The following is a 23,328-nucleotide window of genomic DNA, read 5'->3' on the forward strand; positions in this document are numbered from 1 at the left end:
TAAAAAGACCAAGAAAAGAAGCAAAATATTTTGTGAAAATCTTTATTAGTTTAAACAACCACGAAAACACAGTCACTCCCGTGTGTCACACAAACATGACGACACACCCTAAACCCCCAAAAAAAAAAAAAAAAAAAAAACGGCAAGGTAGCAAAAATGGCTTGCATTTTTCATGTGCATATTCTTTTGAGTGGAATTAAAAGAATCAAAGTGGCGCGGTCGAGTGCAACAAAGGTTGACAATCAAATCTAAATGGAGGTTCCAGCCGGCCATTCAACAGCAGTTGGATCTCGCACATCACTTCAGTGCAATTGCAACATTTCAAGCCACTCGCGGTTGTTTGGACTCGGTGGACGCTGGGTGACAACGGCTCCGATAACGAGCGTCAACTCTCATTTTTCACAACTTGCTGAATTTGGCTTTGCGTGATTTTGTCAAGTTAACTAACAAATGTGCTCATTAAAAGAAGAAAAAAAAAGTGCAACTCACTTTCAAAATGGTGGATGAATTCCTCAGTCAGCAATTGTGAAAAGAAAAGATACCTTTGACGCTTAATTAACCTTGGCTCTAAGAAAAAGGTAGAACGTTGAAACAAAGTGAAAATGCGCTTGAGGAACAACACGGTGCTCAATTTGCAACCAAGAAAACAATGATCACAGCCATGGCGGTGCTGAAAGAGTCCAAAGTGAGGCAGCGGAGGCCGTAGGTAGGTTCAACCGCACGCCGTCAAGTCTGGCCGAGTGAGGTCACGGCTCAAAACGCGCCTTTGAGCCGCCGCGTCGAGTCAAGCCAGGCCAGGTCTCGTCTGGGAGCTTCTCGGCTGCATCCATTCGCCCCTTTTGCCGCACATTTGGACACCGCTGACAAATACAAAGCGGCATCAGCAACATGGCCAAGAGAAAGAAAACGAGTGTCACGGGTGGAGAGAAGCGGCCGCGTACACCTTCAACGTCAGCTCCAAACGCGTGCGGGATTCGCAATGGCGCGACGGGATGATACATTCAAAAAGTGGCGAAAATGGAAACAAAAAACCACCTGCGCCGCTCCAAGAATGAATGCGCAAACCAGCGACAGCCTCCTTGATGGCACCAGCTCCACTTTTGGTGAGCAAAGTGTCCAAAATGGCCGTCAAAAAAGACGATGGAGACGCCGTTTGAAACGATCAGCACAAATTAATTGCATTGGGGCTGCCGCTTCCACCGGCAGCTGCAAATTCTGCCAACTCGACAGACGGTCAAGGGAGCTCAAATGCACACCGCGAAGACATTTGAAGGAGGGGGCGTTAATTCCGAATGACACCCAAGCGCGAGTGTTCATTTCTCTTTTGAATATCGTGTCCTTGACAACAGCTTTCATTCCCATTCCATTTGTTGTTTTGGAACTCATTCACTGCCATTCCTGATTTTTTTTCGGGAATTGAAAATATGACGCAGAGTGCCATTCCCAAATGTCTTCGCCTTTTGGTTTTTCATGCTTGAGTGCCAATAAAGCGCCGGCCGTGGCCTCTGGCAATGTTTTTTCTTTTCCGCAAGCGGGCAGCATTTGCCTTTTTTCCATGTTGGCGCCAGCTGTTGTTCAAGCCATCCATCGACCAATATCAAAGTATTGCATTGTATATTGGACGGCCGCCCTCATTTCAAACTCAGATCACAACTTTTCTACTTCTTTCTTTCCTGTCATCATCCTTTTATAACTCTGCTGCTGTCCACCGCCAGACTAATACTTTAGCAAGAGGTGAAACATTTCAAGCAAAGTTATTTCATCCTGCCAAAAATGTTACTGTCCGCTGTGGTTTTTGTCATATTTGAGAACTTGCTGACCTGGTCCACTCTGGCAAAAGTCTGGAGGGAACTGCAGTTGGTGGCGCTGAGTCATGACGGGGATGGACGAGATGCCCGCTGGGAGGCCCGCTGGGAGGCCCGCTGGGAGGCCCGCAGGGAGGCCCGCTGGGAGGCCCTTGGTATTGGACCACGGCGGTCCCGACGGGGGTGAAAGCAGGATGTTCTACACGCAACAAAAACAAAGGTTTTCATTCAAAAAGCAACAAGTTGAAGAACAAAGCCCGACCTCAATTCTTCATTGGAACAATAATTTCAAATTGAAATGAAATATGGCTAAATGCCATTCACGCCCCTCAAAAGAAATGAAATGCATTCTTATTATGATGCATAGGTTGACCCATATTTTCCTCTCAAGTTCAGCTTTGTCAGTCGCTGCAATCTCAGAGTAGAAATTAGCCCTGTCGACCTTTGACGTAAAAAGTAGGGATTATTTGTTTTTTTTCTTTTTTTGACTCCAAGATGGCGCCACGAGACTTTTTCTACTTCTTTTTTTCCTTTCATAACTTTGCTGCTGTGAAATGTCAATTTCTCTCCTGCGAGACTAATCAAGGTAAATCCGGTCGCAGCGGAACCCAGTCGGAAGTCAGATGTCACCTGCACTTTGTAGCTTAAAACATATTCAGGTAACATCCGACTTACGACCACCCGTTCGGCAGGGGGAAGGGCAACCGGTAGAACAGCGGCGACCCGCAAATGACCCCAATCGGGTCGTTTGCAAGGCATGTCGCAGCGAGTCTCTCAGAATGTCTCTTCGCCATTTGGAATGGATTTCGACTTATGACCATTTTGAATTACAACTAAGCGGTCGGAAGGGAACGCGGTCGTAAGTCAGATGTTACTTGTACTTTTCAAACATCCGTGTGTAGTTTAGAACCATTCCATAAAGTCTGGCTCATTCAGCCCAACTAAATTTCGCTTCTTGTCAGAACCAAATGGCTTTTTTGTCCCTCTCAAGAACAATCGTGGTTTTTTTGTCTTCCCCCGCTTCCGATGAAGTCACGCAGCGTTGTTACCTGCGCGTTGTGCTCGGCGGTCGGGCGGGTGCGCCGGTGCTCGGGGGGGCCCGGGCCCGCTTTGTGCTTGGCCTGCTTCTGCCGGCGGGGGCCGGCCGCCATTTGCAGCATCACCAGAGCGCCGGCGGGCGCCGGGGGCAACGACCCTGCACGCCATTAAAAGCAAAGTCGGAAGAAATTCAAGAACGGCGTTCCGTGTCAGCAGATTTTCAGCCTCATGTTGACGCTGGCTTTCCTTCCCTCGAATGAACGCAAGAAATCGCATCACCTCACGAATGCATTTGGACCGGAGTTGATTTGTTTGTCCAAATGCTTGAATGCGGGTTTGATTGACCTCCACGGCCCACCCGTGAAAACGCCGCTCCGCAATTACATTCGAAAGGCACATCCATAGGGGCTACAATTGACTTGTTCTCCTCCTGCTAAATCTTCTGTGATGATCCGCAAGATCCAATCAGCTCATTAGTTTGTGCGGCGTCAATGTGACTGATGGGACTTGGGGGGCAATTCAAAGAAGGGGAAAGCGCTACATCATTCCAATCAATAATTGAACAATTCTCTCATTCACAAATGTATTGGGGAATTGAAAATATGACGGAGAGCGCCGTTCCCCAATGTGTTCAGGTTTTGTTTTTTCTTGTTGAGGTGCAGATAAAGCGCTAGCCGTGGCCTCTGGCAATGTTTTTCCCTCCCGCAAGGAGGCAGCATATCCCTTTTTCCATGTTAGCGCTTTGTTCCGGCTTCAGCTGTTGCTCAAGCGCGATATAAACCAATATAAAATGTATTGCATTGTATTTTGGACAACCACCCTGATTTCAAACTCAGATAACTCCAGAAGCATATAACTTAGGAAATAACTCTTTTTTTTCAGATGAAATGAGAACCAGAAAGCCTTTAATTTGCAGTCCACAGCCGCAATTTGAAAGGATAAAAAAAAAGATATATATATACTAAGCATAATAAAAAAAGTCAGAAGACCGAGGGAACTGGAACTGCGCAAAAATGTTTCATCAAAAACTGTACATAGTGCAAGTATCAAAGAAAAGGTATCTTGATATATGCAGCGCTATTGGCTGTGCTATTTACAGTACAAGAGTTTGAATTTTTGTTTCACACGTGAAAGAAGAGAGTCTCACGTTTCTTATGCTAAATTGAATATGTACATCATTCTAAAAGTCAATATTTTGTGGGTCCTGGAATTCAAGCGACAATGACAAAAACCCTGGCACTGGAGTGGACACCTTTTTTTGCACGTCTGGCAGTGAATGAGTTAACAAGAGGTGAAAAATCCCATTTCAATGTTGTTCCAATTTTTTTTTAATGAATCAATTAAGAATAGAAGGCACGGACGGCAGAGATGACAGACAGACAGACAGACTTGATATCCAGATTATTCCCATCAGTGAATTAAAAGCGTTTAGCGCACGCAGCTGCTTGAGGAAAGGCTGTCACGTGACCTTCAACTGACCTCATTACTGATGGATTGAAATGATGGCTCCCACCCTCAACGTTCACAGATGAAGAATAAAGGGCATTTCAGAAAAGACCTCCGCACTTCCGCCTCTGTTGGCTACACGCAAATACATTTCTATTCAAGGACAACCGCCACCTCCGGACAAGTTGCGTCCATCGTTTGCAAAATCACTTCAAATGACCTCGACTGAGCGCATTTGACAAAGACTCCAGCGACATTTTACCTTTTAAGAATTCTTCTTCTTCTGAAAAGGTTTCTTCAGCCGTCATCTGTACTTCTTTGAAGGTGTTGGACGTTTCGCTTCTTATTCAAGAAGCTTCGTCAGCAAACTGAAAGTTTCTTGGATAAGAAGCGAGACGTCCGACGCATTCAAATTTGACGGCTGAAGAAACCTTCTCATCGATGGACCGATCCTGTACGACTGAGAGCTTACACAGACGTAGTATTATTATTACAATACAATACATATTGATTTATACAGCGCTTCAACGTCAGTTGAAGCTGCAACAAAGCGCTTAACATGGACAGCCAGCTATCATATGCAGGAAATAAAGCAGTCACATTTAGCACCAAGTAAGTCGAAAGCACCAGGGAGTGAAAGCAAGATGAAAGTCGTCCCTTTGCTGCGCGCGACTAACCTGCGTTCTGCTGGGCAACGCAGGAAGAAGAGTTCTGTGGGAAATTGAGCCGCTCCATCATTGGCACGAAACTCACCGTGGAACTGAGAAGGAAACGTTGCGTCATCATTTCAACTTCAGTGCACGCACGTTGAGGACATGTTGGATCTGCGCCGAAGGACCCCCGCCAGCAGTCAAAGACTATTTCCCCGTGTTGGAGCCTTTGTTCATAGTGTCCGACGGAATATCTCTGACAGCGTACCTTACGCTTTGTGACAAAGCCATACTACCTGAATACTATTAACTGTCCAGTGATTGCGGCCCCACCGCTAACCTTAAGCGGGCACCGCATACATTATTCGGAATTAACATGGTAAGCGATTCAAAGTCAAAGGTGCATTTTCTTCATCGTCTTTGCCTGTGGATCGTGTACGTGAGGGCAAAGGCCTTCATATGGGTTTGAAGGCCGTACCTCATGGCGGCGTGCTGCTGGTTCGGAGTCGGGAGAAGGCTGTAGTAAGGCTGGACGCCGGAGACTGCCACCGCACCACCTCCCGGTTGGCATGTTGACACGAACATCGGACCGGCGTGTTGCGGCAAGGAAACCTGCCGCGGACCAATCGAATAGCTTCGTTGAGCAATAAAGACCCCATCCAAATTGCTGCGTCTTCCTGGTAGACATTTACATTTGCACAAAACCAAGTGGGTACTGATCTGCATCAGCTGGCAACAAAATGATATTGGCAGACAAACTCCACTATCTTTGTCAAGTCTATTCAATTGTATCTCAGGGCGTAAGGGGTCACATAACTTTAGAGCTAGCTAGCTAGCTAGCTAGCCAATAGCTAGCTTTCTGTCAATTTGAGTTACTTCCGGGTTGAGTGAACGCTGGCGCGTGCGGTTGCTGCTGCTCGCCCACAGAAAAAAAAAAAAAAAAAAAAAAAATGGATCCTGTGACTGTAAAGTGACCTTGAGAGTTTTGAAAGGTGCTTAGAAATGAAATGTATTATTATAATTACAACGTTATGGCAGTCCAGTGTATTTGCATACCTGGTAAGACTGCATCGGAGAGTACTGGACCATCATGCCTCGCATCTGGCTGTGTATATTGCTTTGTTGGACACCGGCGAGAGCCAAGTCGAGTGTTGGCTGAATGCCCGTGATCGTCTGGTAGGATGCTGGACTTGACGTCACTGACAAACAACAAAAGGCAAAGCACTCAGGCCACATTCCCAAAAAGTGGCCAGGACGGACCGACGGACGGACCGACGGACGGACGGGGCAGCGGATACTAAACTGGGGATTCAAATGCTCGGCCACATAGACCGAACTATGGCTAAAAGGGTCTTTTCAGGATAAACAATCATCAACAAGAAACGTTCAATGAAAAGGTTTCTTTAGCCGTCATCTGTTCTTCTTCAAAGTTGTCGGAATTTTTTGTCCTCGTCCGAGAAGTTTCGTCAGCAAAGTAAAATGTTTTACTGGTAGCTCTGGCCCTGTATATCCCGAATGTCCAGAGATGGCGGTGCCAGACCTTTGCTTTGACACGGAGGTATGTACTGCAGATTAAGGCCCACTAGCATTATTCCTGCGATGTTCATCATGCTAGTCCATATGCACCGAAAAGCTAAAAGCAACAAGAAACACGCAGTGCATCCGTTGGAGGGAAAAACAAGACGGAGACTTCAGCTGCGATCGCGACTTGAGCCGTTCCAGCCAAGCAAGGTGGCGGCACTTGCGGTCAATGAGAAAGTCAATATATGGGAGTTAGCCCGCAGCGCTCTGAAACAGCAACACGGGTGAGCAAATTAAAACGAAAAAAAAAACTAAACACCAACACATCCCTTTCTTATTAGTGCCAAAAACAGCTGGGCTATCAGACTCGCAGGTTCTATTCCCAAAAGGGCATGAAGGTGACATTTGGAAACGCAGTCCCCAGCGTGTGACACGCGCGAGCGAGCGAGCGAGTGAGGTGCCGCCAGCCACAAAGAGAAAAGAGAGGACATCCTTTTGTGAAGGTGTCGGCCTCCTTGGACGCCTCCCGGGAGAAAAAAACAACAACAAAAGTACAATGCGAGGAGCAAGGAGAGGCTTATTTGTATCCACCCGCGTCTTCCAATTTTAAATGCGCCTGATTGATTCCATTTCAGCAGGCCGCGGGCGGGCGAGCGATCGTCTTTCCTCAGACGCAGACAATCTCCTCACTGTTTTTGAGGGATTCAATCCTCCCACTTCCACTCAGCAGAGTGTAAAGGACAACCGACACCATTGTTTTTCTGTCCTAAGTGACATCAGAAAAAACGTTTTCGAGCATCTAAAATGTTGTTTTCCTTCTAATTTCGCCATCAACACGGATCAGTTTTCAGATGAAAAAAAAGTACCCAAAATGCATTGTGTGTCGCTTTGTCGCTCAGGGGCGTTCCCTCCGTGACGTCAGGTTGCTGAAAGTCTTCAAAGGTCAAATCTCGCGACATGCGCTGGAGTCTTTGTCAAATACGCTCAGTCGATAGAATTCAGTCATTTGAGGCGATTTGACAAATGACGGACGGGCGCAACTTGCGTCCTTGAAGATTGATTTCATGTTGTCATTGTCGGCAGGGCCTGCAGGTGAGGACTGAGGGGCTGAAAAAGAGACCGGTTCACTGTGAGATTCATAGAAGGCTCTCAGACAGCGTCCCGGCCCCGCGTCCCGCCGCTCATCACTATTCCTCTTCCGTCTAATAACCAGGTCGAGAGAGGGTGTCAAGAAGAAAAATTGATTTCAAAGATATGCTAAGATATTCAAGGGGGATTCTATTCTATCCCATCTGCAAGTTAGACTTGTGTGTGTGTGTGTGCACAATTGAAGCTTTAGCACACACGTCTTGCAGCGCCTTCTTTTCCTGACAAGAATTCTAAAGACATCAGGGTTCTTTTTCACGTCGAAGTGATTGATTCCATTTGCTGTTGGATGGAAATCCGAGCTTGTCCAATTAACTCATTCACAAATGTATTCGGGAATTGAAAATATCACGTAAAGCGCCAATCCCAAATTTGTTTGCTTTTGTTTTTTCATGCTTGGGGGCCGATAAAGCGCTGGCCGTGGCCTCTGGCAATGTTTTCTTCTTTTCCACAAGGGGGCAGCATTTCCCTTCTTTCCATGTTAGCGCTTTGTTCCAGCTTCAGCTGTCGTTCAAGCGCTATAGAAACCAATCTGGATGTATTGCATTGGAGTTTGGACAGCCATCCTCATTTCACGCTCAGATAACTCCAGACCCATATCATTTAAGAAATAACTCTTTTTTTCAGATGAAAGCAGAGAGTCTAAGGTTTGTAACGCTGTATTGAATATTTATGTCATCGTAAAAGTCAATATTATGTGGGTCCTGGAATTTAAGTGATAATGACAACGTCAAGGGCAACAAAGTGTTTTTGAGTGCCAGAATTGCTACCTTGCTGCTGGAACTGGGCTTGGCTGTGAAGGCCGTTAGGTGATAAATGCTTCACAGGAGGCCCGTAGTGCTGCTGCTGCTGTTGCTGCTGCTGCTGGCTACAGCACAAAGGATGGTGGATTGATGAACAGTAGCAAGCGGAGACCTACGAAAGACATAAGACAAATTCAAATCAGAATCAGAACCGGAAAGCTTTTAAAGGACAACCGACACCATTTTTTTCTTTCCTAACTGACAGCAGAAAAACGCTTGAGATCATCTAAAATAGCCAAAACACAAAGGCTGATATTTTTAGTCAAATGCAAAACCACACCAATAAAAAGGACTTCAAGTGTCCGAAAACTATTTCAAATTGACCCCGGGAATGACGAGTTTCAGAAAGTCCCGCCCCCTTGTTCGTGACGTCACGCCAGGATACTCCTTCACAAACTGCCTTGCTCCAGAATCAAAACAATGTCTGTAGAGTTCCAATTGGGAGAAGATGCTTTCTTGTTACTCATCCACTTTTAAATATGATTCAAATAGTTGTGAAGAGGAAAGCATACATGTTTGCAATCCATTCAAGAAGTCCTCCCATATCAATTCGAGGTGTCTGGACTCCAATGTAGCGCCGAGAAAATGCACAAGATGGCGCCCAAGCTCCGTTGGAAATGGGCTGATTTGTCTCAACTAGTATCAAATAGTAGTCTTGGTGCAACACACAACCATTCACCATGGCGTTATTTATGTGTTTTCCTTCTAATTTCGCCATCAACACAAAGTTTTCAGATGAAAAAAAAGTACCCAAAATGCATTGCGTGTTGCTTTGTCGGTCAGGGACGTTTCAGACGAGACGTCATCAACTCCAAAACAAGACTTCCTGAATATTCAGGTCAAATCTAGCGACATGCGCTGGAATCTTTGTCAAAAGCGCTCAGTAGAAGTCAATTTGACAAGTTGCGATGGACGCAACTTGTCCGCAGGTGTCGGTTGTCCTTTAATAGTCACCCAATGGGGAAATTGGCATCCGAGGCAAAGCATAAGCAGAATCCCCGAATGAGCGTAGCGCGAGCTACCTGCCGGAGCGGCTGATGAACGTAGGCATGTTGCTGGTTCAGAGCGGCCGCAGGATAAGCGGCATGACCAGTCATGCCGCCGTGGTAGGTTTGGTGAGGCCCTGGAGTTAGAAGCGGTACAGGCTGGCCTCGGTGCATCCCCGGGTGCCCTCCCGGAGATCCCGCGTAACTAGCAACCAGCTGGGATGCCGCAGGTAACGCCAGCGCGGCTGAATGGTGTTGGTACAACGGCGCATAATGCTGCTCATTTGCAGCCGGCGCGCCATCGTCGCCGGCGGGCCGCCGCCGCTGCTGCTGCTGCTGCGTCAATGTCATTTGACTGAATTGGCTGTTGAGACTCTCAGCCTGGAAAACAAATTGATCATCCGTCCATTCGGCGTACTGCTCACCAGAAAAGGTCATTAACTCATTCACTGCCAGACACGTGCAAAAATGTCTCCACTCCATTTCCAGGGTTTTTGTCATCGTCACTTGAATTCAAGGACTCGCAGAAGATTGACTTTTACAAGCTTAGACTATCTTCTTTAATGATTTCTAATAGAGCTTTATCAATTCAGACTAGTTTAAAGGCCAAGTACTCAATCAAGGATAAAAATACATTTAAATAAGACCCCGTTTGCAGACAAGAGGAGCCAAAAAGGATTTTTACCCACTGGATCTCCACACACACACACACACACACACACACACACACACACACACACCACATTACACCTGAGGTCTATTGTGACAGATTGTAAAAGTCATGTTTTTAGTCATGTATTATTCAGCACTAACATCTGTTGCTGAATTAAATATTAATGCGGCTTTCGACAATCATAAGGAGTTGCCAAAACCACCAGATCAACTAAAAGCAGGTCATCTGCTCTTCCCGGATTGGACTTTCCAACTATGTTCTATACAACGGCTGCTAGAAACAAACTGCTCAAGTCATTCACAAATTTCTTCGGGAATTGAAAGGTGCGACGTGGAGCACCATTGGCAAATTTCTTCGGCTTTTGCTTTTTCTTGCCGGTGGTGCCGATAAAGCGCTCGTCGGACCTCTGCCTTGTCCACGTTAGCGCTTTGTTGCAGCTTCGGCTATTGTTAAAGCTCCATATAAATCAATATGTATGCATTGTATGGTATTTGGTACATCTGCCCCCATTTCAAGCTCAGATAACTCCAGAAGCATATCACTTAAGAATGAACGTTGCTAACTCTATATTAAATGTTTATGTAGTCCTAAAACTCAATATTCCGCGGGTGCTGCAATTTGAGGGAAAAGGACAAAAAGCCTCGCACGTTTTTGCACATCGTCCAAAGAAAATTGAAATGTAGCTGATCAGTAATCAGCAGAGAAAGAAAAATGAACTGTGAAATCAGCTGCGTACCACGGTGTATTGTTGGTTGTCGTAGAGCGGCGGGAAGAGAGGAGGAGGAGGAGGATGGTACGAGACTGTTGGGTTCGGAGAAGGGACCACTGGAATGGCTGAAAAGACAAGGACGACGACAACGGTTGAGAGCGGGCAAAATGGATCATTTGCCGGCATCGATATCATTTGGCCCCCTGCCGAGGAGCCGCTCCCCGTTTACAATGACCGTATTAGCAGACCGAGGGGGGACGTCGACTGCAAAGAGGACTCCCGGAAGAGCTGGATGAAGTGGCTTGGCTTAGGAAAGCAGAAGCCGAATATTCCGTGACTTCAAGCTCACGACAGCCTTTGACGCATCGGGCGTTGGAATGAACAATTGTCTACATTTCTATTGCCACTGACCTGATAGACGTGCTGCGGCTGACATGCAGCGGAGTTCCACTTTCCTTCATGTCGGCCCCCGCCGGTGGCCGGACTAGAAGCGACGGCGCCGCTGTGAGAATAAACAAAAGCTTTTCCTGTTGGAAGAAATTCAGAAGAGAAAAGAAAGGCGGGCAGTCATATTTTGACAGGAGACGGAATCTGCCGTTCACCCCGCTGTGCGCATCACACGCAGAATTCTATTTCTGCCCTTAAGTCATATAGTGACCAAGGCAAAACGTTTGATCGGAACTATGCAAACTTCCATTTTTAATGACAAACCAAGACAAGTACCTGCGTGCGGATTCACCAGAACGCTACCCGGCGGTATCCCTGAAGCCTCGAGCGACACGGGATACTCGCTTGCGTCGGTAGAAGGCGTTTGCTGCCACGGGACACACTTGTCAGGGAGTCCAGAGCCTTTGGGGTCTGCAGATGGCTGGACACAAGGCGGTCCAGGGATACCGTGGCACGCCGTGAAAGGACGGTGCGCGCGAGACAGGGAACTGCACGAAGAACCGAAGCTACTGCATGATTCTGAATCTGGAATGACCAAACAAAGGGTGAAAAAAATCTGCCCAAGCTAGCTTCTTGAGCTTCTTGAGCTTCTAGGCAACAGCATGACATGTGAATTTAGTGTCAACGGGGCCGCGGAGAGCGATGGATCATTAAGTAGCTGAGCCAATCCACGAGCCTTGAAGGAAGCCTTCATTGGTCCCTGTGCCATTATCACAACCAGAATCACCTTTATTGCCAAGTATGTCGAGCACGCAATTTCGGGAATTTGTCTCCGGCAGAACACGCTGCACTAGTATCGTCACGGAAAAATTGCAAAGAGGCACTACACGGTTAGATTTGGGGTTACTGTCGAGAGAGTTTAAATGTCGGCTGGATTTGGTGCGCGTGGATGGGGAGCGCCGGCTGCCCAAGGGAGGTCGCTGGAAAAGAAAGGTCTTGAAACGCAGACAAGTCGGAAATGGACACTCGGCGCTCTTTACTGATTGAATCATTTCAAGAGGAAACGCCAGGAGGAAATAAATAACGGATGTATTCAGACAACTGAACTTGTGCATTAGCCATTGAATTTGCCTCATTGTTGCAAAGGTTTTCAAAAGTGTCCTTTCAGCCACTTTATCTGCGCATCTTCAAAGCAACGGAGGATATGACAGTATGTATGAGCTTCATTCATTTCCCTCGGGAGAATGTCACCTCCATCTTTCATCTTTAGAAGTTAGGTTGCATTGGACACTTGTTTGAGGGCAGAAAAAGGCAGCGAACTAAAATACCGGCAACATTTTAGTTGGTTGACGAAGCCTCTTGGATGAGAAGCGAAACGTCCGACACCCTGAAAGAAGTCCAGATGACGACGGCTGAAGAAAGCTTTTCACGGAGAAACGGGGAGAGATGTTTTTGTTCCCTCAAAGCTGTTTGTTAAGTTCTTGCCTGAACAACAACGGCTCGCTGGCGTGGCTTCACTCTTGGCCGTTCCGGTAAGTCTCCCGGCGCTCTTACTGCCGGCAGTAGCGTGGCCACGCGGCGGCTCGGGCGAGATGCCGCCGAAGCTCCTGGCCTCGGTGACGGCGGGCGGCGGGAGCAGGCGCTTGGAGCCGTCCGAGCTGTCCGTACTGCTCCAAGGTCGCGGCTCGCCGCCGTTCGCGGGCCGCGTCCCCGTCTCAGAGCCGCTCTGCCGGCTGGCGTCTGAGGTTCCGCCTCGTGACCTGCTCAGGGTGAAAGTCATCGGCATCCGCAATCCCGTGCTCGCATTTCATGACCTTCAAGAAGAATCGTTTGCATCTCCACGACATTCCAAAAAGACGGACAAGCCGCAATCCAACTTGAACAATCCTTCTTTGCTTTGTGCTTTTTCGTTTCCAGGTCAATTCCATTAAAATAGTGCCTGGAGATTGTTTTAAATTCAATTTTGGATCTCATTGAAATTGAAGGTTCCTCTTGATGATTCCCCTTGAATCTTTTGGATGAATGCTCCCTCATGACTAACACGAATGAATGAATCACTTCAGCTTCATCGTGTTAATTGAAAGGCTAAATGACGTGCTCTCATCCTCCCATTGGCCGTCACTTAGGCCGGGCCCAATCTGGTATTAAAAGCATATTTGAGAGAAACCTTCCGAACAGCAAGAATAAATCACGAGGTCAGCAAAATTTTTGGCCTCACCTGAAAATCTGCCGCCTGTGTTGCGTCCGTGTACATGCGTCTTCATCCCCGGCGCTGAGAGGAAGCTTGCTGGGGTGGCATCAGGAAGGCAACGGCGACAAAAGATCAATCAAGGTCAAGCAAGACATCAATTGATCTTGCGCCAGAAAAAGCATCGTCCAAAATAGGAATGGACGCCATCGACATGTATCAACTCCGTCGCTGCCAGACAGGTGCAAAAACCTGTCCGCTCCAGTGCCAGGGTTTTTGTCATTCTCACTCCCATTCCGGGACACGCAGAAGATGGAGTTTTAGGACTACATAAACATTCAATACGGCGTTAGAAACCTTGGACTCTCGCGAGTTAATTCCTAAATGATATGGGTCTGCAGTTATATGAGCTTGAAATGAGGGCGGCTGTCCAAAATACAATGCGATCAATCCATATTGGTTGATATAGCGCTTGAACAACAAAGCGCTAACATGGAAAAAGGGGGAAATGCTGCTGCTTGTGGAAAAGAAAAAACATTGCCAGAGGCCATAGCCGGCATTTTATCGGCAGCCGAGCATGAAAAAGCAAAACCCCAACAAATTTGGCAACGGCGCTCAACGTCATATTTTCAATTCCCAAATAAATTCCTGAATGGCAGTGAATAAGTGTGTAATGATGAAAACATTCTGATGCCAATACGCGTCTGTTGCAACTTACATTTGATCCGGTATGAAGTGATCGCCCTGTGAGTGAAAAATGACATTGGATGATTACAAGTCGTTGACATTTACCCAATTAATCGCATTCCGGTTTTAAATCACTCTTGGATATACACGTCATATCATATCATTCCGTCTGTCTAAGCTCTCAGTCTTAGACCGCATAGTTGGCTTAGTTGGGCTGATGCGGTGATACCAGAGCAACTGGGGCAATCAGGCCAGTCGTAGACCCCATACTCAAGCAGGACAATAGAGGTAATCAGCGTCACCTGAGGGAACAGTCTTCTGTCCCCCTCCCCCAACCTGAGAGCAGGGATCTATCATAGCAGAGGACCGCCACCTCCGGACAGTAGGGATAGAGATATATGGGGCCGAAGCGACCAGCAACCATTTCGAGTGTCTCTCGGGTGAGAAGCGAAACGTCCGACACCTTCAAAGAAGTACGGATGGCGGACGGACGGCTGAAGAAACCTTCTCATTGTGGGCGACCGAGAGCTTACACAGACGTCTCATCGATGTCCTATCACGAGTGGCAGATCTTTCGTCGATCTCCAATCAAGTCACGTCCAGTACGATCGGAGCGTTCGCGGCACCGTCATCGCTGGGAGTGAATTTGCCCAACAACAGATTGGTGCGTACAGCCGCCCCTCCCCCGTTTCGCCCACACAAGGAGAGCTCACATGATGTGCAAATATTCGTTCTCTGGCTCGCCGGTACTCCTCCTCGCGCTCTTCCATCGATTTGCTTTTCTTGTCCGCTTTCAAACGCATGCGAATCTGGCAAGGACACAGCACACCCACACCCAAACATACACATACGGGCGCGCGGGCGCCTTTTTAACAGCCAGACCGCGGATGCCAGATTGTCCCCCTCGTGTCGGAAATAAAAGTGACAGCTCGGCGGTGGCAGCGGCACGGCGGGCACACCTACCGCGCCGTCGTCCTGATCAAAGCTGGAGTTGTCTCGCTTAAGAATGTAGCGTTTGTGGAAACGCTCCGCCTCGTCATCCTTGACGTGCTCGCACAATTTCTCATCGGGGCTGTCGGGAGGGAATTTTCAACCGTTAAGGAGGCAAACTTCATTTCAGGCGGCTGTTGCCAACAACGTCCGTTCGTCAACACCAGGAGGGCAACGAAAAGCCGCCCGCCGCCGCTTGCTTGCTTGACAAAGTGCAAAAAACACGCTCACATTCTTGTGCTGCTGGTTTTGTTGATGACAACGGACTTTCCGCTGAGGTCCACGTTGTGCTCCATGCCAAAGTAGGCGGCCACGCGATGTAACAGCATGCGGTGGTAGGACGTCATAGGCGGGAACGTTCGCTTTTGACTCCTAAAAAGACACGGCAGGGTGGGGGCGGAGGTCACACGTGGCCATGAGCTCATCTCTGACAGATATGGACAGCGATACCTCAGCTTACCAACTTCATTGGTTCCCAGAAAGTGTGCATCGTAAGGCCAAAAGTTCGGCCGGCAAACATTTAAAAAGGAGAATAATTCCTTCCCAGGTCCCCATAAAACATCATTTTCCACTAAATAAGCCTTAAAACCACACAAAATAATCCTTATTTTATGTCAATAAACCGTACTGCATAATAAAGTCATTTCATTTACCTTTTTGACGGTCGTTGTCTCTTGATGGTTACCGCTGTTCGACCGTCGAAAACTAGTTTGTATGCCAAGATTATATTCTCGCGAATGTAATGTTCGGAATTTCGCAAGCATTATGAAATGTCACAAATTCGATTTGCTTTCGTGGGCCGAATAAAATGATGTGACGGTCCAGATTTGGCCCCCGGGCCTTGACTTGGACACCCGTGCTCGAGGGGGATGAAAGGGAACTTACTCATTATTGCCGATGAAATCCAAGATGTCTTGTTCAAGCTTCAGCAGCATAATTCGGTCCCTGAGAAAAAAGTATTTGAGCGACTTGGCCGCCAGACATGTTGTTTGGCTGCGTCAGACGCCAAAGTGGAGTGTAGTGGAATGTGTCATTAACCTGGGATTGCTCTTTAAGGCGTTGACTAAAAACTGGTGAAGATCGACGCCTGTCGAATCCGTGTAGTCTTGACTGGAATCTGAGCAAAGAAAACATCAGGACACAAGAGTTTATTGATTGATGCATTTCGTTGCGAAATTTGAAAAACCCAAAATTAACTCATTCATTGCCATTCAGAATCAGAATCAGAATCAGAATCCCTTTATTCGTCCCGCAATGGGGAAATTTGCAGTCCACAGCAGCAATTGAAGAGGGATGGGGTTGGGGTGGGAGTGAAAGGATAGAAAACAAGATATTCTAAGCATAACAAAATAAACATGTCAACTGTATACTGTGCAAATGTAGATGTGCAAAAACCGTTCTATAAACAAGACTGTACATAGTGCAGAATCAATAGATGCATTTAGATATTTCCCAAATTTATTCGGGAATTGAAAATATGACGGAGAGCGCCATTCCCGAATTTGTTCGGGTTTAGTTTTTTCATGCTTGGGTGCTGAAAAAGCGCTGGCCGTGGCCTCTTAACTGTTTTTTTCTTTTCCATTTTCTTTTTTTCCATGTTAGCGCTTTGTTCCAGCTTCAGCTGTTGTTAAAGCACCATATCAACCAATATGGATGCATTGCATTGTATTTTGGACAGCCGCCCTCATTTCAAGCTCATATAACACCAGACCCATATCATTTAGGAGTGTGTCCTGGAATTGGAGTGACAGTGACAAAAACCCTGGCACTGGAATGGATCCATTTTGGCGAGTGAGGAGTCAGTCTTGTTTTCCATCTGATTTAGTTTAATTGTGCAGCTATCTCAGTCGGGGTTGAAAAGAGTCAGCAAAGAACGGGGCAGCGGTGAGCGAGAATTGGGGCCTTGCCTCATCAGCGGTATTCCCCCGCAAGATGGGGGCGGCGACTCCTGCCTTTCGGGAATCCAGATAATTGCTTGACACTTTTCAGCCCATCGCAATTAACTGAATCACACTAATTATCTGCCTATCGCGCCATTTAATGGAAAGAGGAGGAGCACTTTTTGGAGGATACTTTGGCCTCTCCGCATATACACACACAAGAAGAAGAAAATACAAGAAGCGTGTTTGTTGTGAAAAAAAAAAACATCCACCATGCAAAGCCTCCATTGGAGACTTTCTCACCTCTGCGCAGCATTTTGTCACTTTTGTTTAACTTGTCGCAGACGACGACGACTTCCTTCTTTTGTGTGGCTGCGTCATCCTTCGCAAACATCCCAAGGGCCAATTTATCCTTCAATGGAGAACAAAAAACAAACACAGAAAAGATGAACCCGTTGTCAGAGATGTTCGATTGTCTTTTACTGCCGGCAGGGCAGGGGACGCAAGCCATTCAAGCTATTTATCGAGAGTACGGTGATACCTCAGCTTACCAATGCTTTAAACAGCTTCTTCCCCCAAGCCATTAACTCTTTGAACTCTTTCAACAGTAGCCAAAATGGAAATGTATAGTGCCACTTAGCAGTTTTTTTGACGACGATACTAGTGCAGCGTGTTCTACCGGAAACAACTTCCTTGTGTGTTCTACATACTTGGCAATAAAGATGATTCTGATCTTCTGATTCTGATCTTTAGCTCATGACAGTTTAACGGGCTGTGTCTGTTCACCTCAGATTGACCTCAGTTTTCTCTGTGCTTCCATTGCGGGCCTTGTGTTCGGCGGCCAACTAAGCATGGAACTTTTAAAAATGATAACATCTATTCCGTCTATTCTCTATCACCCGTTCTTCATTTAGCCATTGCATTTTAACAAGAACACAAACAAGCCTCAGAGAGCTTGCTGTTGACATTTTGGGGGGGGGGGGGGTCAATATCAAGCAGGCATAATATTAATTTTGAAAGGTAAATGAAGCTTTCAATTTTCCTTTAATCACTCCACAAAAAAATGGGTATCGTGACCTAAACAAGCAAATGTTGAAGACGCTTCAAAAAGCCTGATGTTTTATCAGCCCAACGCGTCTCCTTGTTGGTAATGATGCGCCCGCATCCGTGAATTTCAATCACCGTAGCAATTCATCCTCCAGATTAGCCTGTTTTTATCAACCCCTCTGAATAATACATGAATTCAATCCCTACATTAAGCAACACGGCACATGTCATTGCTTCAAATTCAAGAGTCGCAAGAGTTAGCAGTCATTCCTTTCTAGCCGTTTAAGTTGGAACGCGCCAACTGCTGCAATGTGACTGCAAGCCTGCGGCGGGTCTTTTTTTGGGTCTTTATTCCTGAGAGTGAGAATGAATAAAAGGCAGCCTCGGTTCGCGGAAGCGCTGCACTTCTTTGCGACAGACTCGTAGAGGAAGAGAAGTGACGGCACAATCTGTTTTGCTTTACAGGCAATTCTAAATGACAGACAGGGCTCGCATCGCAAACATTTGCTTTTGAAGTCGGAGTGACAAGAGGGGGAGGGGTTGCAAGGGCAGCCAATAAACCAGTGGCGGACCAGCAAAGCCTTCTCTGCTGGCCTAAAAATGTCTGAGTCACGGACTGATGTCAATGATATTTTGTCCATGAATTCTTACAGACGCGTGTTTTCGTATTGAAGCGTTTAACCAATCACGTTTCAGACATCATTTGTTACCAGGGTCAGAAATCTCCCTGGAGGGCCTTCTCAATCAGTTCTGCAGGCCCCGGAGCATCAAATAAGTGGAAATGAAACCGTTGCGTTAAGCAATCCGATTTCGGATTGGCAACCCAAGGCATGCTGGAAGGCGCTGGAAACATCCGTTTTTGCAAACTGTGAACGGCTAGTCACATGATTGGCGACTCACTAGTCGCCGGCCATGGCCTCTGGCAATGTTTTTTCCCTTCCGCAAGGGGGCAGCGTTTCCATTTTTTCCATGTTAGCGCTTTGTTCCAGCTTAAGCTGTTGTTAAAGTGCTCTATCAAGCAATATGAATGTATTGCGTTGTACTTTGGACCGCCGCCCTCACTTCATGCTCATATGACTCCAGACACATGTAATTTAGTAATTAACTCTTTTTGTCTGGTGAAAAAAAAGGTTTCTTACCCGTATTGAATGTTTTTATAGTCCCAATATTCTGTGGGTCCTGCAATTTGAGTGAAAATGACAAAAACCCTGGCACTGGAGTGAACACATTTTTGCACAATTCTGGCAGTGAATGAGTTAAGAAAGGTCGGTCGGTTATTTCCTGGCTAATGGCACCCTCTAGTGGACTTGTAGTAAATCGCACCACCCTTTTTTCAGGCTGGATTGATTTAGACATAGCACTAGTGAAGGCCTCGCCATGAAATCCACAATCCAAAGTGTGAAGTAGTCGATCCCTTCAAAGGGATGATAAACGAGGTGAAACGTTGCCTCCAGTGCTTCAAACTGAGTTGCTATCAATATTTATCAAACGTAATCAGCTAATTAACGAGACAAATTGCCCAAGTGGAATCCTCAGAGAGTGAAGACTCTTTTGAGTGTCGCATGAGTGACAGCAAGTCAAAGGAAAACGACAAGCAGTGGCGGCTGCTACTTCAGCTTGTATGACACGGAAGGCGCCTGGTTGATGTGCAGCTGTTGTGGATTGCCTCATTTGTTTTTTTGACAGCCATTTATTTCCTTGGAGGAAGAAAACAGCAGGACAACGAGGGCCTTCTGAATGTGTAACGAACATTCCGTCAGTCTAAAACTAAAAGCAGAGCGTGCATTCAAAGGCCTTTGACGAGCAGGCTCCAATTTGAATTGACACACAGCCATATGTCCTGTTTTCTTTTTCTACACTCGGACAGTCTACGGATGCATACAGCCTTTTGCTAACAATTACGGTTTGACGGTGAGGGAGTCTCAGAGATGTTAGCTCGGACACCGTGAACACTAAATCGCCATGGTGGGGTGAGGTTCCATTTGGATCGTTTGTACAACAGACTTCTGAGGCAACATAGGCTGAGTTATGCTGACGAGGTGATATCATATGGGGCAATCAGGCCAGTCGTAGACCCCATACTCAAGCCGGACGATAGAAGTAATCAGTGTAGCCCCAGGGAGTGGTCTTCTGCTCCCCCCAATCTGAGAGCAGGGACCAATCATAGCAGAGTCCGGCACCGCCACGTCTGGACACTAGGGATATATATATATATATATTTATATCGGGCCAAAACTACCAGTAAGACTTTGGTTTGCTGACGTAGCCTCTTGGATGAGAAGCGAAACGTCCGACACCTTGAAAGAAGTCCAGATGACGACGGCTGACGACAGCTTTTCATCGATGCAAGTTTGAAGAAAACGGCAGTGTTAATTACAGGACAAATGTCAGTGGAAGACATTTGACTGCTGACTGATTATTTTTAATGTTTCAGGAGTTTGTCTGATAAAATCATTTCAATGTAAAAGCAGTGCGTCCAACATGACGTCATGGCCTCCGCCTTCCTAAGATTTGTCTTGATTCCCGATTGGAGCAGCAGCAGCAGCAGCACTCTCTCTCCATGGGGAGCTGGCCAAAAACAGAGCTGCTCAGAGGCACCTCCAGCCAATAAATGCGGCGGGGGAAATATCAGGGGGATTCAATTAGGGCACGACATAGCGCTCGCTAGCTCGCTCGCTCGCCAGGTGATGTGCGGAAATTGCAATTTCCTCCACATGATTGATGGCAGCAATACAAGACGTGGTGGGAGGCAGGCAATGAGAGAGCGCGCTGGGAATAACATTGCCTGCCCTCCGGTGATGGGCCGCGCTGCTGACTGGCCACATCGGACGCCCGACACACCACATCAATACGTGGAGCATTAGCGCTGCGGAGCGACATTTCATGGAGTTTAACTTTCATCTGGAGATTTGACTGCACGGACGCAGTCAAATGCTTCCATTGACAAATTCACGTTTTGGATTTGGATGATGTCATTCTTTAAAAAGGCTGGACTGGACAGCTTTTCCGTCACAGAATAACAATAATACGTTTCATTTTTAAGCACCTTTCAAAACTCTCAAGGTCACTTTACAGTCACGGGGAAGGCTGCTAACAGTCCGCTGGAGGTCCTCCATCTCAATTTTAATCAGGGGAAATGAAGAACACACCCGGCGCAGCCGGTCAGCGCTTCCAGACAAACTGGAAAATGCGTGACTCTGGGGCGCAAAGTTTCGGGTCACGTGCGATGGGATGACTAATGGAGTCAAAGAGGGACGAGATGAGATGAGCTCGGGGGAGCTTTTTACCTGAGGTGCAGCCGAAGGCTCAACAATTGGGCAAGGGAAGGACTCGTCACATACGGCCGGGCTCCGAACAAGCTTTGGCCTGCTCTTATGCTGTCAAAGGGGCGAGAAGATGGGGTACGGGGGTTCAGGCAGGGCAGGAGCAGACACTTCTAACCACAAATACAAATACATCGCAGCCATTGACACCCGCACAACGGCTCTTTTTCTCTGCTGACAGAAAGGTTTTTTTTTGCAGTCAGCGCTTCAACTGACTGACGTTTTTGCCGTCAAAATGGACATGGCAATGACATCCAAACTGAAGCCATCAACCCCGACGTACTGATGCTTCTATGAAAGGACAACCGACGCCGAGCTTGGGCGCCATCTTGTGCATTTTCTGGGTGCTACAAACATGTATGCTTTCCTCTTCAGAACATAGTCATAACTGGATGAGGTACGAGAAAGCATCTTCTCCGAATTTGAAGCCATCGTTTTGACTGTAGAGCAAGGCAAAGATGTCCTGGTGTGACGACACAAACAAGGGGGCGGGACCATCTGAAACTCGCCATTTCCGGGGTCATTTTGAAGTAGTTTTGGGACACTTGAAGACATTTTGATTGGTGTTTTGCATCGGACTAAAAATATCAGCCTGCGTGTTTTGGCTATTTTAGATGCTCTCAAACGTTTTTCCGATGTCAGTTCGGAAACAAAAAAATGGTGTCGGGTGTCCTTGAAGCGTCCCTGGAGGGACACACAGTATTGTGGCGTCTCCACACAATTTGCAAACAAGTCATCTGCCATTGGACGATATTCCTGACAGTCGACGCAGGCGCGCGCAGCTTCAAATGCATTCCAAGCAAACAATTCACATGATTTAAAGACCAAAACATGCCAGGGAAGTGCTCCATACCTTCATGTACTTGACAGGCTGCATTTCAGGGAGGTGTTTGGTTGGAGGGAGGAAAGTAGTAGTCAGTAAAAATTGTCCATATTTAAAAAAAAACACACAAACAAAACACGACAAAACTTTGGGAATAGAGAAGACGTTCCCCTTTAAAATGACATTTCAACTCATTCACTGAGTGGGACAAGGTGAGGGAAAGTAGGAGGTGACCTAGCGGGAGACATTGGACCAGGACAGTGTACTCTGCCTGCTAATCCCAACATGAATCTGTGCTTTTCGTCCGTCCTCTAACAATCAAGAGGACAACCAACCTCCCCACCACCCGCCATCTTTCTCACTGAGCTCGAGGGCTTAAAGTTGCACAGAAATTGAAATGGGACGCTGATTGTGACCTTTCTCTATCAGGTAATATGGAAAGGGAGGTCTGGGCTGCGAGGCTGAGGCTGAGAGGCGCCCGCGAGCAGCTAATTGAGCGGCGGCGTGGGGCCGCCCCTGGGGGAAGGAACGATGCCGGCAGCAGGACATCAACGAATGCAAATGAGAAGGAAGGAAAGGGCTGAAGTCGGCAAAAGTAGGGCGACCACCAGCCGAGGATGAAGCTGCAGAGCTGGAGGCAGATGGTGGCAAAGTCACACAGTGCTTCCTTCCTTCCTTCTCTCTCCACCTCCCTGCCTCCCCTCCCCTCCCCTCTTCATGACCATTGACATTTTGTTTTTGGTTTGTTTGGCTTTGATGATGAACAAAATGGCACAGCGAATACTGCTTCAAAACCTTTCGCTCCCTCAATAATGATGGCTTGTATAGGAGGGGCGATCGGGGTATCCCTAATGATGATTTGGTGCACATTTCATAAGCACTGTTGGCGCCACAAAACACTTCCGCATACATGAATGATAGTGTCCAAATATGTTTCCCAACATGGGGTAGGAGTGAGTACACAAGTACATGGCAAAAGATGTCAGCATTTCTTTCCAAGATGATCATTCAATACAGACGCTCCCCAACTTACGAACATTCGACTTACAAATAACGGTACGTACAAACATTTTTTCCATGCAAAGGCGCAGATAAAGCGCTGGCCATGGCCTCTGGCAATGTTTTTTTTGGTTTTCCACAAGGATTTCCCTTTCTTCCGTGTTAGTACTTTGTTCCAGCTTCAGCTGTTGTTAAAAGCGCTATACAGACGCTCCCGTACTTACGAA

At 47.0% G+C, this 23,328-nt stretch overlaps 1 protein-coding gene across 1 annotated transcript in view; it reads right to left on the reverse strand.

The window, feature by feature from the left end:
• Positions 1–25: 25 nt before the first annotated feature.
• LOC148902608 (R3H domain-containing protein 1-like) overlaps positions 26–23,328 on the reverse strand; it is a 32,701-nt gene continuing 9,398 nt past the window's right edge. Inside the window, exons 4-26 of the mRNA XM_088994869.1 lie at positions 22,133–22,150; positions 21,244–21,333; positions 17,213–17,321; positions 16,068–16,146; positions 15,915–15,974; positions 15,261–15,401; positions 15,003–15,111; positions 14,753–14,848; positions 14,071–14,096; positions 13,383–13,451; positions 12,650–12,924; positions 11,501–11,749; positions 11,189–11,304; positions 11,026–11,083; positions 10,805–10,902; positions 9,432–9,776; positions 8,377–8,521; positions 5,996–6,138; positions 5,418–5,551; positions 4,967–5,049; positions 2,855–3,000; positions 1,821–2,004; positions 26–860 (exon numbers count right to left, since the gene is read on the reverse strand). Of these exons, the coding sequence (XP_088850995.1) occupies positions 754–860; positions 1,821–2,004; positions 2,855–3,000; positions 4,967–5,049; positions 5,418–5,551; positions 5,996–6,138; positions 8,377–8,521; positions 9,432–9,776; positions 10,805–10,902; positions 11,026–11,083; positions 11,189–11,304; positions 11,501–11,749; positions 12,650–12,924; positions 13,383–13,451; positions 14,071–14,096; positions 14,753–14,848; positions 15,003–15,111; positions 15,261–15,401; positions 15,915–15,974; positions 16,068–16,146; positions 17,213–17,321; positions 21,244–21,333; positions 22,133–22,150 (2,880 nt within the window). The 3' untranslated portion in view covers positions 26–753. The remainder of the gene's footprint in view (positions 861–1,820; positions 2,005–2,854; positions 3,001–4,966; positions 5,050–5,417; positions 5,552–5,995; positions 6,139–8,376; positions 8,522–9,431; positions 9,777–10,804; positions 10,903–11,025; positions 11,084–11,188; positions 11,305–11,500; positions 11,750–12,649; positions 12,925–13,382; positions 13,452–14,070; positions 14,097–14,752; positions 14,849–15,002; positions 15,112–15,260; positions 15,402–15,914; positions 15,975–16,067; positions 16,147–17,212; positions 17,322–21,243; positions 21,334–22,132; positions 22,151–23,328) is intronic.

Source organism: Hippocampus bargibanti, linkage group LG01, assembly GCF_051943395.1.
Source record: "Hippocampus bargibanti isolate YZ-2025 linkage group LG01, ASM5194339v1, whole genome shotgun sequence".
Lineage (NCBI taxonomy): Eukaryota > Metazoa > Chordata > Actinopteri > Syngnathiformes > Syngnathidae > Hippocampus > Hippocampus bargibanti.